The sequence below is a fragment of the Oryctolagus cuniculus genome, chromosome X, assembly GCF_051225735.1.
Source record: "Oryctolagus cuniculus isolate XC-2025 breed Fujian yellow rabbit chromosome X, ASM5122573v1, whole genome shotgun sequence".
Taxonomy (NCBI): Eukaryota; Metazoa; Chordata; class Mammalia; order Lagomorpha; family Leporidae; genus Oryctolagus; species Oryctolagus cuniculus.
The window spans coordinates 112371615-112384953 of NC_142888.1; the positions used below are offsets into that span (position 1 = coordinate 112371615).

The window sequence follows — 13339 nt, forward strand, 5'->3', positions numbered from 1 at the left end:
CCAATGTGGCCAATTGGGAGTGTAAACCACTGCTTTTGCTTCTCTGTAACTGCCTTTCAAATAAATAAATAAACAAATCTTTAAAATAAAAAAGAGGCTACCTGGTTGAACTTTCAAATCACCTTTGGCCATAAATGAGGTACACATCAATTTCCAAAGAGGCTTACAACATTTCTAACAGGTTTAGAGAGTTCAGCAGCTGGGATTGAATGGTCACCAGTGAGGTCTCCATTCCCAGGACAACCAGAGGACTCGATGTAAAGGCCATATGAACCATCGAATGTCAGCGCATATGGATTTGTTTTAAGACTTCTTTATTATTTTATTTATTTGAAGGGAAGAGTGATAGAAAAGCAGACAGAGGGAAAGAGAGAACTTTCATCTGCTGGTCCACTTCTCAAATGGCTGGGCCAGGAGAAAGCCAAGAGCCAGGAACTCTACCCAGTCTCCCACACAGGTGGCGAGGCCCAAGCACTTGGGCCATTTTTTCTTGCGTTCCCAAGCACATGAACAGGAAGCTGGATGGCAAGAGAAGGTGGGGTTCCAACCAGAACCCCAGTATGGGATGGCAGAATTACAACTATGCCATGCAGTCTCAAATGTGGTTTTGAAGAAAATATGGACCGATTTGGCAAGATCACACAAGGAAAGGTGGCACACTCAGTGAACGCAGTTTCTTATTGGACAGGGTCTGACATTTATTGAAAGAATGGAAAGACTTCTGTACAGGTAGTGTAAAAGAGCCGCGAAGACCACAGGGTCATAGTGTGGGACACAAGGCACACATCAGAGAGACAGCTGCACGTTCGGAAGAACCGGGACTCGGGGGGGCGGGGAGAACTACTGTCATGTCCACGGGAGGACATGACAGGCGCGATTCGGCGCCCAGACCCTCAAGGTGTCTCTGGGAGGAGGGGGCGCGGCCTCACTCATGGTGGGAGGCCGGCTGGCCCCGCCGGGCAGCCGGCTGTCGGAGTCGGGGTCCGAGGGCCGCGGCCAGCCCAGACCCCTCGGAGGGGAGTCCAGGTGGCTCAGAAGAGCAGTCTGTCGGCGGGAGGCCGGGGGCGGCGGCGGCGGCGGCGGCGGCAGCGCAGGTGCGTGGGCAGAGCGATGCGGGCTGGCGGGGGGCGGCCGGCGGTGCGTGGTTGGTCGTCGGCCGCGCGGCGGGGGCCCAGCCTGCAGCCCGAGGGCCGGACGGCGGCCCCCGGTGCAGGGCACAGGCCGGGCCGGCGGCAGCGGGCAGGGCGGCGGCGCTGTCCAGAGCCAGGCCCAGAGGCAGCAGCGCCAGCCTGGAGCGCTATTCCTGGAACAAAGGCAAGCACGACGCGGGCGGGCGGGCGGGGGCGAGGGGACGCCGCGGCGACTCGGGGAGCAGGGGGGCGGCGGGACTCGACTCGGGCGCGAGCGCGGCGGGGGCCGCCCGCGGCGACCCTGGCGGCGGCCGGCGGGCAGCCCACCCTCCCCAGGGCAGCCGGCCCCGGGCCCGAGGCTCCGGCGGCCTAGAAGTCCTCGTCCTCCTCCCAGCCAAAGACGCGCTTCATCTCGGCCAGAAAGCCCCGGTAATCACTGAGGAGGGGACTGTCCTTCTTGATGTAGGGGATCACCCACTGCAGGGCGGGCCCCGTGAGGCGGGTGATGAGGAACGTCACCTTGAGCGCGTCGCTGGAGAACGTCTTCTCGTCCACGAACATGTAGGAGCCCGTCTGCACGATGAACTCCGGCAGCCGGTCGGTGTCGCCGTCAAACGTCTCGGGAAAGGGGATCGGGTTCCTCCAGCGACGTGTCGCCGGCCGGATCGGCAGGGCCAGCAGGGCCTTTATCAGCTGCACCCGACCGTCCATTTCGCCTTGCTTGCTCTGCTGGGCTTTGCTGGCTCTGCAGGGCTGTGCAGAGGTCAGCAAGCAAGGAGGCGTCCCCGGAAGTGCGTTTCCACGGAGGCGGGTCTAGGCCCAGGGTGGGCAGGGCCAGGGCGGGGCTTATTCACTTCAGTAGCTTTTGCTTGCAAATCTGAATGGTCACTAGTCCGCAGATGCGTCTCGCGCTAGGGCAGGGAAAGTGGGAACGGGGGTGGGTGGGTGTTGAGGGGGCGGGCCAAATACCCTGAAGGAGGCGGGGTCGTAATTGAAGGATGGGCCTGAGTTTTCCCAGGGGGACTGCAGAGGCGGAGCGGGGATGGGGGATGAGCCCAGGAGATTTGGGATTGAGTGTTGAAGGCGAGTTCGCTAATCTGCGACAGCAGATTTCAAGTTCTGAAAGTTGATGAGTCCTCTTGCTGCCCTCCTCCACGTCCCCCCCCTCATCTTTTTCTTGGGTATTTCTAGGCAGACCCTTGGCTCCGGATGCCTAGAATGCAGTTCTGGGATACTGCTTCTTCATGTATCTTTCAGCCAGAGAAGAAATGGCTCCCTGGCAGCAGATATGGTGGTTTTGCAGTATCAACAGGAGGGCCCCCAATGTGAGCAAATATCGTCCAGGACAGAATATTAAAATAATAAAGCACCATGAGCAATTAATATAAGGCAGGTTAAATGTTAAGAAATCTCAATTTATTATAAATGCTAACCATAATTGTTACCTATTTTGCTGATCCATAGGCAATTCACGACATTGCTGCTAGCTCTAAGGCTTGCAGGAGAGATACAGTGATTCTGCTTGCAAAATGCAGTCATGTATAATGTAACATAATCATTACAATAACAGATCACCACCTTTTTCATATTGTATTGTTTAGAAGCCAATTGCATTCCCCATTAACCACTTAGGCATTAAGAGGGCAACATCCGAGGAACATCTGAGCAACCCCTGAGAGAGCTGGCCAGCGGTGTGCTGCTCCTCCGCGGAAGTGGGGAAAGCGGCGGGGGTGCCGCCCCTCTGCGGAGGCGGGGGGGGGGGGGGGGGGACGGCAGCTAACCTGGAAGGGCAGCAAACCCGGGAAGGGCCGAGCAGACAAAAGAACAGCGCAGGGTCTGGTGTCGTTCCTCCGCGAATTAGGGAGCGACATAATGGGATGGAGGCCACTTGGAGTCCGTTTGCTACAGTATGGCCATGCCACAGTTGGTAATTTAGCCGCCTTTTGAAGGGCATTCTGCATGTTTCCATGTTTTGGCAATTACAAATGAATCAGCTATAAACAATCATGTAAAAATATTTGCATGAGCATATTTTCACTTCTCTAGGGTAAATACCTACAAGAAGGATTTCTGTGTCACATGATTCAAAAAAGAACTGTCATTCAACCAGGAGTAGAAGGGAACTCCTAAATCTGATTAAAGGCATCTATAAAAATAATCCCGTACAGCTAACATCACAGTTAAACTGGGGAAACTAGAATATTTCTCACCGTCAGTTCAAGAGTAAGGCAAGTAAGTACACTCTAAACACTTCTAGGCAGTGAAGTTAGGAAAAAGCAAGTAGGTAAAGGAAAAAGAAATAAAAGTTTGGACTGCAAGAAGGAAAGCACTTGTTATTTGTGGACAACATGATCTCTAAATAGAAAATGGATTCTTGAAATATGTTCATTGGTGTACTCCTTTCTGCCCAAGGATGCCACTGAGGAAGCATTATCAAAATCTCTCTCACTGCTGCTGTCATGTCTAAGCCATAGTCCCCTAAAAAGCTGGAACAGCTTTGGAAGCTCTCCATCAGAGGGTTGAGCTCTAAAACAACTGATGAGAGTCTGACGAGCCATTTTGAGCAATGGTGACCGTGTGGTAATGAGGTCAAACTCCACAGGTTCCAGGAACTGTCATCTATGCCACCATGAAGGAGGTGGTGGCAGCTATGACTTAAAGACCACACAAGGTGGATGGAAGAACTGTGGAACCAAAAATGGCTGTCTCAAGCCTCTCAAAGATGGGGGAGGGGGCACCTAACTGTGAAAAAGATCTTTTGTCATCGCATTAAAGAAGACACTGAAGAACATCCCCTCAGAGATGATTTTGAACAGTGTGGGGAAATCGAGGTAATTGAGATCATGACTGATTGATGCAGTGGCAAGAAGAGGGGTTTTGCTTTTGTGGCCTTGGATGACCACGACCCTGTGGATAAGACTGTCGTTCAGAAATACTGTGCTGTGAATGGTCAGAACTGTGAAGTGAGGGAAGCTCTGTCCAAGCGAGAGATGGTTAGTACGCTTCACTTACCCAAAGCAGATGAAATGGTTCTGGAAATATTCATAGTGATCATGGTGGGTGGTTTTCGTGGCAATGGAAACTTTGGTCATGGAGGAAATTGCAGTGGTTGTGGTGGCTTTGGTAACCGCTGAAGTGGTGGTGAATGTGGTGGCAATGGGATGGCTACAATGGATGTGATAACGATGAAAGCAATTTTCGAGGTGGTGGAAGCTACAGTGATTTTGGCAATTACAATATCAATATTCAAATTTTGAACGTATAAAGGGAGGAAAATTTGTAGGCAGAAGCTCCAGCCCCTACAGTGGTGGTGGCTGATATTTTGCCAAACCACAAAATCAAGGTGGCTATAGTGGTTCCAGCAGCAGCAGCAGCAGCAGCAGTAGCTTTGGCAGAGGCAGAAGTTTTACTAACTTCCAGGACACAAACCTTAACCAGAGAGTAGAACCAGATAAGTGGTAGGCAAGTTTTGGATTACAACAGATTTGTGAACTCAGCCAAACACACTGGTGGCAGTGCCTACCTGCTACAAATAAGACATGTTTTTGACAATACTCGTATGTATGGGCTAAAAACTTGAGAGTTGTAATTGTGACTAATTGTACACCAGGACATTTTATTTCTCTTTTATGGGAAGTGTAAAGCATTTGAAAAAAGTTTTAATATAGACTTTTTCTTTTCTTCTTTTTTTTTGAACCCATACTATTGATTGCTAAATTTAGTAGTCTTATTATGACACCAAGTAAATGATAAGTATCTTTAAAAAAATAAGTTATGTAATGTTAGCCTATTCTGAAGCCATCTAGGAAAATTCCTATGAAGTTAGAATTATTCAGGGTGATGCCAGGTTCCATTTGAAATTTATTGACAAACTGCTTGGGTAGAAAGTCATTGTCCTCGGATATTGACAGTTACTGTTGTGATCTTCTGAAATTCACCATTAAAGAATGTCACCCAAGGAAAGTCATGGGATTATTTGGTGATAAAAGTTATTGTTGGCACACCCAATGCAATGTATCTCAACTGAATATTGGTCCAGATAAAATTACTGTTGGAAATGAAGCTTGTGTGTAATCCATTATCATACGTAATCAATAAACAATTCAATTCTCTTGCATGAAAAGAAGAAAACCAAATTCTCTGGGACCTGAGGCCACCTCTGTGGTGTGACAGGTAAAGCTGCCACCTGCAGTGCCAGCATCCCATATGGGCACTGGTTCAAATCCCAGCTGCTCCTCTTCTGATCCAGGTCTCTACTGATGTTCCTGGGAAAGCAGTGGAAAACGGCCCAAATCCTTGGGCCCCTGCATCTATGTGGGAGACCCAGAAGAGGCTCCTAGCTCCTGGCTTCAGATTAGCCCAGCTCCGGCTGTTGTGGCCATTTGGGGAGTGAACTAGTGGGTGGAAGATCTCTCTCTCTCTCCCCCCTACCCCGCCTCTGCCTCTCTGTAACTATGCCTTTTAGATAAATAAATAAATATTTTTAAAAAAGGTATAAAATTAAAATTAGCTAAATCAGACTTCAACAAGTTAAAAAGCTTGCATTCATCAAAACACACTGTTAAAGATTGAAAAGACAAGGCACAGGATAGGAGAAAATCTTGGCCAAATCGCGTATCTAACAAAGACTTGAATACAGGATATGTATCAAACTCTCATAACCTGACAATAAAAAAGTAAACAATCTGATTATAAAAGGGAAAACTATTTAAACACAAAGTTCACTAGAAAAGATAAATGGGGGTATATGCTTTTCCTTAGCATTGAAGAAACCACTTGGGATGCCTGTGGCCAACATGGCAGTGACAGGATCCAGTTGTTGGCTCTGATTCCTTATTCCAGTTTCATGTTAATGCAGACCCTGGGAGACAGCGGTAATGGTTCAAATAGTTGGGTTCCTGTCACCCATGTGGGAGACTTGGATTGTGTTCCTGATTCCTGGCTTTACACCCCACTCCCCTGGCAACACTGTGGGCATTTGGGGAATGAAACAGTGGATGGGAACTCTCTATCTCTCCTTCTCAAATAACAAAAGTTTTAAAAATAACAATTCAAGGTAAATAAGCTCACCAAGAGATGTCGACATTATTACTAAGTAATGAATTGTAAATTACTTCACATTTATTACAATGGCTAAAGTAACACAGAAAAAAGCTAACAACCAAAATGAGAACAAGATCACATATGAGAACAAAAGGATGCTTTGAAAAATTTATGGAAAATGGAATTATAATATATCTATTTTGGTGCAGAAATTTTTTGAAATCCATTTTTTCATAATATATATTTTTATGAACTTTTAGAAGACCCCAGTTCTGCATGGATTTCAAATTATTTTTGCACCACAATAAAATTATCTTTTAATTCTATTTCTCATAGATTTTTGAAGCACATTTGTACTAAGTGCCATTCAGTTTCTGGAGTTACACTCTCTCACATACTGCTTTTAGGAATACAGAATGTTATAGCCATGTTGGAAAACAGTTGCTGCAGCTTATAAGGTTCCTTCATGCAACTTTTACACTATAATGTTTCTTACCCTAAATAACCATTATTCTGAATTCTATTAAGATTTAGATAATCTATACTATTTTGTATTCACATCTTGTACAAAATATAATATCTGTAGCATTAATCCATGGCTGCTATACTAATATAGAATTCCAATGTGTGAACATGTCATAATTTATCCATTTGCTTAATCTAGAAATGTATTAAAAAGATAATATATCATGATTAAATGAAGCTTATCTCAGGAATGCAAGGTTGCTTTATCAATCAAAACTCAGACAACAAGTAATAACTGAAGTGATTGGGTCCCTGCCACCCACATGGAAGGCTGAGATTGAGTTCCCAGTCCCTGGCTTTGGAAGCCTTAAATGCTGCAGGTATTGAATCAGAGGATAGAGGATCTCTCTCTCTCTCTCTCCCTCTCTCTCTCACCTTTCTCTCTCTCTCTATATATATATTTAACAGTAAGTTAATATATTATATATTTAATATATAATACATTAAATATAACATATTAAATATATTAAATACAATATAGAAAACAAATGTTAAATATAATATATATATTTAACAGTAAGTTAAAGCCCCACCTGCAGCACCGGCACCCCATATGGGCGCCGGTTTGAGTCCCAGCTGCTCCACTTCTGATCCAGCTCCCTGCTAATGTGCCTAGGAGGGCAGCAGAGGATGGCCCAAGTGCTTGGGCCCCTGCACTCTCACAGGAGACCCAGATGAAGCTTCTGGGGGTTTTCAGATCAACTCACCTCCAGCCATCACAGCGATTCAGGGAATGAACCAGCAGATGGAAGACTTCTCTCTCTCTGTCTCTACATTTCTGTAATTCTTTCAAGTAAATAAAATAAATCCTTAAAAAATCATAATTTACTATCCTAACTGAAAATGAAAATAGATAGAATAATAGTCCTCAAAGGACATTTGTATCTTAATCTCCAGAATCTGAGACTATAAAGCAAGAGGGAATTAAGGTTGAAGATGTAGCTGAAGTTGCTAATTACTGAACTAAAATAGAGAGATGATTCTGGATTATCTAATCACATGACCTGTTAAAACTGGAAAGGAAAGGAAGAGTGGGTGAGGGTGATGCCACATGAGAAAGACTTGATCCACCATTACTTATTTTGAAGATGGATGAAGAAGGCTGTCTCCAGAAGCTGGAAAAGACCGTCATTTTACAGAGTCAGAAAATGGCTCCTTGGTCCAATAACCACAGAAACCGAATTCTGCCAATAGCACAAATGAACAGTAAAGGATATTATCCTAGACTCTCCAGACAGAACATAGATTCCCACTACCATGGTTTTGCTGTAATAAGCCAAATACTGAACTTCTGACCTACAAACAGTAAGACAATAGATTTTTATTAAGTCACTAAATTTGTGATAATTTGTAAAGAAAAAGAAAATTAATATGAGAAAATTTACATGACCACCACAATAGAAATAGAAAATGTGTTTTACATAATTCATGTCCTACTATTAAAAATTAGTAGGCAACCCAGTGATCAAGGTACACATCAGTAATAAAATACACTGACATCATGAACATATTTATATGAAACTCTGAGATTCAACCAACACCTTTTTCGTGGTAAACTAGCCAAAAAAGCATATTATAATCATAAGAAAGTATCATATAAATGCAAGTAAATAAACATAGCAAAAAATGATTGATAACCTATAAAAGATTCCAAAATTCTCCAAACGAACAGGAAACCACATATAGCACAGAACAGGGATTAAATACACTAGCTTGGCTCCTCAGTTCCAGACTTGCTTGTGGAATATAAACTTACCTGCTCCTATTCCACCTTGGGTTAACCAAAGCATCTGTCTACAATTATTACCGCACTCACTCAATGGCATTGAACTCCACTTCCTAAATTACCCCCCCCTCCAGATATCACTTCAGAAAATCATGCTCATTGGACTGGGGTAGACAGGTGGTTTTTTGCGACAAATTAAACGTTGGAAAGACCCATCTCGGAGATATTCTACATTTATGAAGTAGAAATGACACCAGATTTTTTTCTAATTATTTGGTCAAACAATAAATTATGATATAAAATAAAATACAGTCAATCATACATAAATTTCCTCTCTGTAAATTGAAAATTGCACAAAACTTTTCAAAGACACTTATGTGGATACTTGAGATAAAAACATAATTGAATGCAATGTGAACAAGCATGTTAAATTAAAAGCCAAATGGGAGGCCGGCGCCACAGCTCACTAGGCTAATCCTCTGCCTGCGGCACCGGCACCCCGGGTTCTAGTCGCAGTTGGGGCGCCGGTTGTGTCCTGGTTGCTCCACTTCCAGTCCAGCTCTCTGCTGTGGCCCGGGAAGGCAGCAGAGGATGGCCCAAGTGCTTGGGACCCTGCACCTGCATGGGAGACCAGGAGGAGCCACCTGGCTCTTGACTTCAGATCGGCGCAGTGCGCCAGCCTTGCAGCATATGGCAGGTTGGGATACTGACCTATGCATGACCATCTTTGCTAGCCTTGTCTCAGGACTTCTACCTAACATATGTTCTCCCCTCCAGGGTGAGGTAGACTGACAGAACCCACCACTCAGTTGACCCCTGGGTCCCACCTGTCGCATTTGCCATCAATAATCCTGGCTTTAATTACCTGCAGATTACCTGGGTAGCATTCTCACTGTTCCTGCACTGCATTCCTGAAGTTTAATTTTGACAGTCCATTCCAGTCCATCCTTTTGGTGCCTAGTATTGCAAGAGTTCCAGTTACAATATAATGACCAATACTTTCATGGGAAAATGTCAAGGTCAGGTGTTTTGAAACCAAATCAAACATTACAATAAAGTAAAGCTATCTCTTACAGCCGTGTCCACCCATGGTGAACAGAGGAATACAAAAGATGGCACTGCCTAGCTGGGTCTCTACCACAGAGTTAGTTTACTGGGTCTCTACCAAAGAGTTAGTCCACGTGGACTGACCTTAACTTTGTGTGGTGACAGGTGTTGGAGAGAAGCAGAAACCATGTCCCTTCAGCTGCATCATCATTTGGGATGTTGTTGACATTCCTTCCATGAATCTCTAAGCTAGAAAACACCAGTAAAGTGCATATTTCTCTTACTTGTCTGCTCGGTACAAACAGCTGGTTCTGGGTCCACTCTCCTCACATTAGAGGCTCACAGGCTGTGGAGTCCTGGAACTTTCCAACACAGGACCTGAAGTAGCTGGTGATATTACAGATCTTCAAGGAATCTTGCCTGGGGGTGTCTAGCAGCACTGTGTCGCTCCCCCTCTTCGTGGAGGAGCAACACAGGACCCTGCGCTGTTCTTTCGTCTGCTCGGCCCTCCCCGGGTTTGCTGCTGGTTCTTCCCGGGTTGGCTACTATCCCTTCCACCTCCGTGGAAGGGCGGTTCCCCCTAGCCACATTCCCCACTTCCGCAGGGGAGCGGCACACCGCCGGCCGGCTCCTCTCGGGGGCTGCACAGGTTCCCTTAGATGTTCCCCATAGATGTTCCCGGTGCATGCCGTCTCTCTCCTCCTTTATAGTCCTCCTCTGCCAATCCCAACTCGGCTGCCCACACGCCGAGTACGCTGCTCTCCTCCAATCAGGAGCAAGTCCTACAATTTATTAGTTGAACTGGAGGCAGCTGTGCAGAAGCTGTTTACTTCTCTCCCAGCGCCATATTGTGGGAGAGCAGATGCATAGAATAAGTCTTAATTCGAGTAACTTAGTCTAGTCCGGATTGCTCCCCACAGATCCCCCTTTCTTTTTATTTTTGGCGTTGATACGCGCCTGTCTTCGGTGTCCCGCGGCACACACTCTGCTCTACTTGCTAGAGTTGCCACAGGCTCTTACAAGTCCTATCAATCAGGCAAACCGAATCCGGGTCCTCTCTTCGCCATTGTGAGGAGGTTTTTAGGCGCTGATGCGTGCCTGTGTTCGGTGCCCTGCAGCGCATGCTCTGCTCTGCCCGCAGGGGCTTACAAAACCTATCAGGCAAACCGAATCCAAGCCTTCTCATTGCCTTTTTGTGGGGGAGACTTATTAGTGTTGGTTCGTGCCTATCTTCGGTGACCTGCAGCTCATACTCTGGTCGAGCTGCTTGCTGGCGCTTACCGCCTTAAATCAGGCAGACCGAATCCAAGCTTAATATTGTTGTATTGTGGGGAAGCCTTACTGATGTTAATTCGTGCCTGTCTTCGGTGACCTGCGGCGCATAAGCTGCTAGCTGCCCGCAGGTGCTCATCGCCTCACTTGATTAGGCAGACCGAATCCAAGCTCTCACATTGCAGTGTTGTAGGGAGGCCTTTTTATTTCTCTATTTCTCTATCTCCGGGCATTCCTATTTCTCCCATTTTACTTCTATCTTCCAGCATTCCTATTTTTCTCACTTTACTTCTAAACTTCTGTTTCTCTTATCCCTGCGGCTTTCCGGCACCTCGCCCCGCCGGCGGGTTCCCGGCTCTGCGCCGCTTCAGCCCGCGCGCCTCTCTCATCTGCGCAGCTTCCCGGCTTTGCGCGGCTCGGCTTCGCGCGCTCCGCGGTCTCCACGCTTAACCCTTTCGTGTCTGAACCACGGCCTACGCCAGCGTTCCCTATCTATTCACGCCCCGTGCTCTCTCTGCACGCGGCGGCTTCCGCGAGTAACACAGCGTAGCTTGCGTCTCCACCACTAGCATTCAATCCAAGTTCCCCGGGCTAGCCTGGCGAATTCAACCCAGCGTACGTCTCCGCCCCACGGTTTGGCTTCCCGTCCTTTGCTCCCCGGGCTAATCAGACGGATCCCAACCTGGCTCACGTTTCAGCTTCTGGTTTCAACTTTTCGCCCCCTATTCCCGGGCTAACTTGAGAATCCCAAAGTGGCTTTCGTATCCGCCTCGGCCTGCCCCCCGCGGCTTCAATTTCCCTAACATTTTTCTCTACCCGGTATGTTTCCCCAAGCTTTCCTCCAACAATACTCCTCCCTCATTTCTCCTGGCCTCTCCCCACAGTCCGCGTCCGAGTCTGTTTGTTCTAACTTTCACTTTTGCTTTCGACCTTAGAGATTTCTCCCAGCTTCCCCCCGTAGTCCGTATCTGAGTCTATGCCTAGGCTTTCAACAGCTTCCTCCGGCACCTCTTTCGTCCGGCTTTTCCCTAGGCTGTTTGCTAGTCTCTCTCTCCGATATTTTCCCTAGGCTGTTTGCTAGTTTCTCTCCGATATTTTCCCTAGGCTGTTCCCGTTTCTTCCCTCCTAAGTTTCATATCCGTCCTAAGTTTCCTATCCAAGCTAGGTTTCCTATCCGAGTCACGGCACCATTATGTCGCTCCCCCTCTTCGTGGAGGAGCAACACAGGACCCTGCGCTGTTCTTTCGTCTGCTCGGCCCTCCCCGGGTTTGCTGCTGGTTCTTCCCGGGTTGGCTACTATCCCTTCCACCTCCGTGGAAGGGCGGTTCCCCCTAGCCACATTCCCCATTTCCGCAGGGGAGCGGCACACCGCCGGCCGGCTCTTCTCGGGGGCTGCACAGGTTCCCTTAGATGTTCCCCATAGATGTTCCCGGTGCATGCCGTCTCTCTCCTCCTTTATAGTCCTCCTCCGCCAATCCCAACTCGGCTGCCCACACGCCGAGTACGCTGCTCTCCTCCAATCAGGAGCAAGTCCTACAATTTATTAGTTGAACTGGAGGCAGCTGTGCAGAAGCTGTTTACTTCTCTCCCAGCGCCATATTGTGGGAGAGCAGATGCATAGAATAAATCTTAATTCCAGTAACAGTATAGTCCGAATTGCTCCCCACAGCACTGTAGTTGTTTGAGCTACTTGGAATTTCATTTTTAGCGGTCTTATTCCCCTGATGTAGAAGATTTTCTGAAAATACATGGTGGGGTCTGATTACTGAATCATATGACCTGTGCCAGGTAAGCCACTTAATAATGTAAGATAGACTGTGTCCACTAGATCACAAAACCCGATAGCATTGCTTGTCAGAGGCCTGACTTTCCCTGTCCTAGGTCCTTTTTAAAACAGCACAGAAAAAGTACGAAATGTTACACTGACAGCAACACCACATTTTTCTAGAAGGGAAGTCCCAGAGAATTCCTTCTGTGTTATTCTTCAGTAACAAGGTAACTGATTCATGCTAAACTATGGATAACAAACATTTAGAGTGGACCTTGTGTTCTCCTTTGCTACAGATTGGAGGAACTCATGCTACCAAAGATTATGCAAAACAAACTTTTCAAATGTGTTTTGGGTCTCCATATGTCACCAAATGCTGGCACTAGAGATCACAAAATACATACTATACTATACAACTGCAATTTGATGTGTTAGGCTTCAGCAGTCAGCATTGGGTAACATAGTAGGTTTCAATTCTTTTTACTGTCATCTAATATTGAACATAGTTTGCTGAAGAGGAGAAAACAATGGAAAATTATTCTGTTGCTAATATAATGTATGTTTAGGGTATTTATTCTTTATTGGCAAGTATACCCTGAGGATACTGCAGACAATGGACATGTGATGAAAGTGTTTTCACTTCACACTTAGATACTGTTCAAGGCCTAGGGCTGTCCCTGAAAAGTCAAAATTAATGAGGCTAGTTATTGTCCCAAGTCATCAGATTCAAATTTCTGCCTGTAACAAGTATACAGGCCAAGCAAAATCCAAATACCAGTAAACAATCTCATTGATTTCTAAATGGGACTGAGGGGCTGGCATTGTGGC

General features: G+C 46.5%; 1 protein-coding gene and 1 pseudogene across 1 annotated transcript; one reads left to right on the forward strand and one right to left on the reverse strand.

The window, feature by feature from the left end:
• Positions 1 to 673: 673 nt before the first annotated feature.
• On the reverse strand, positions 674 to 1921 carry LOC108178745 (retrotransposon Gag-like protein 8C). Its single transcript, XM_051826942.3, has one exon. The coding sequence runs from the start codon at positions 1839 to 1841 to the stop codon at positions 1500 to 1502; it is 342 nt and encodes a 113-aa protein (XP_051682902.2). The 5' UTR covers positions 1842 to 1921; the 3' UTR covers positions 674 to 1499.
• Positions 1922 to 3589: 1668 nt separating this feature from the next.
• Positions 3590 to 5187, forward strand: LOC138847597 (heterogeneous nuclear ribonucleoprotein A1-like; annotated as a pseudogene).
• The last annotated feature ends 8152 nt before the right edge of the window (positions 5188 to 13339 follow it).

What these genes read in the sequence shown, in the direction of transcription:
- LOC108178745 (XM_051826942.3), bottom strand. Translation starts at nt 1,841, where the DNA reads ATGGACGGTCGGGTGCAGCTGATAAAGGCCCTGCTGGCCCTGCCGATC.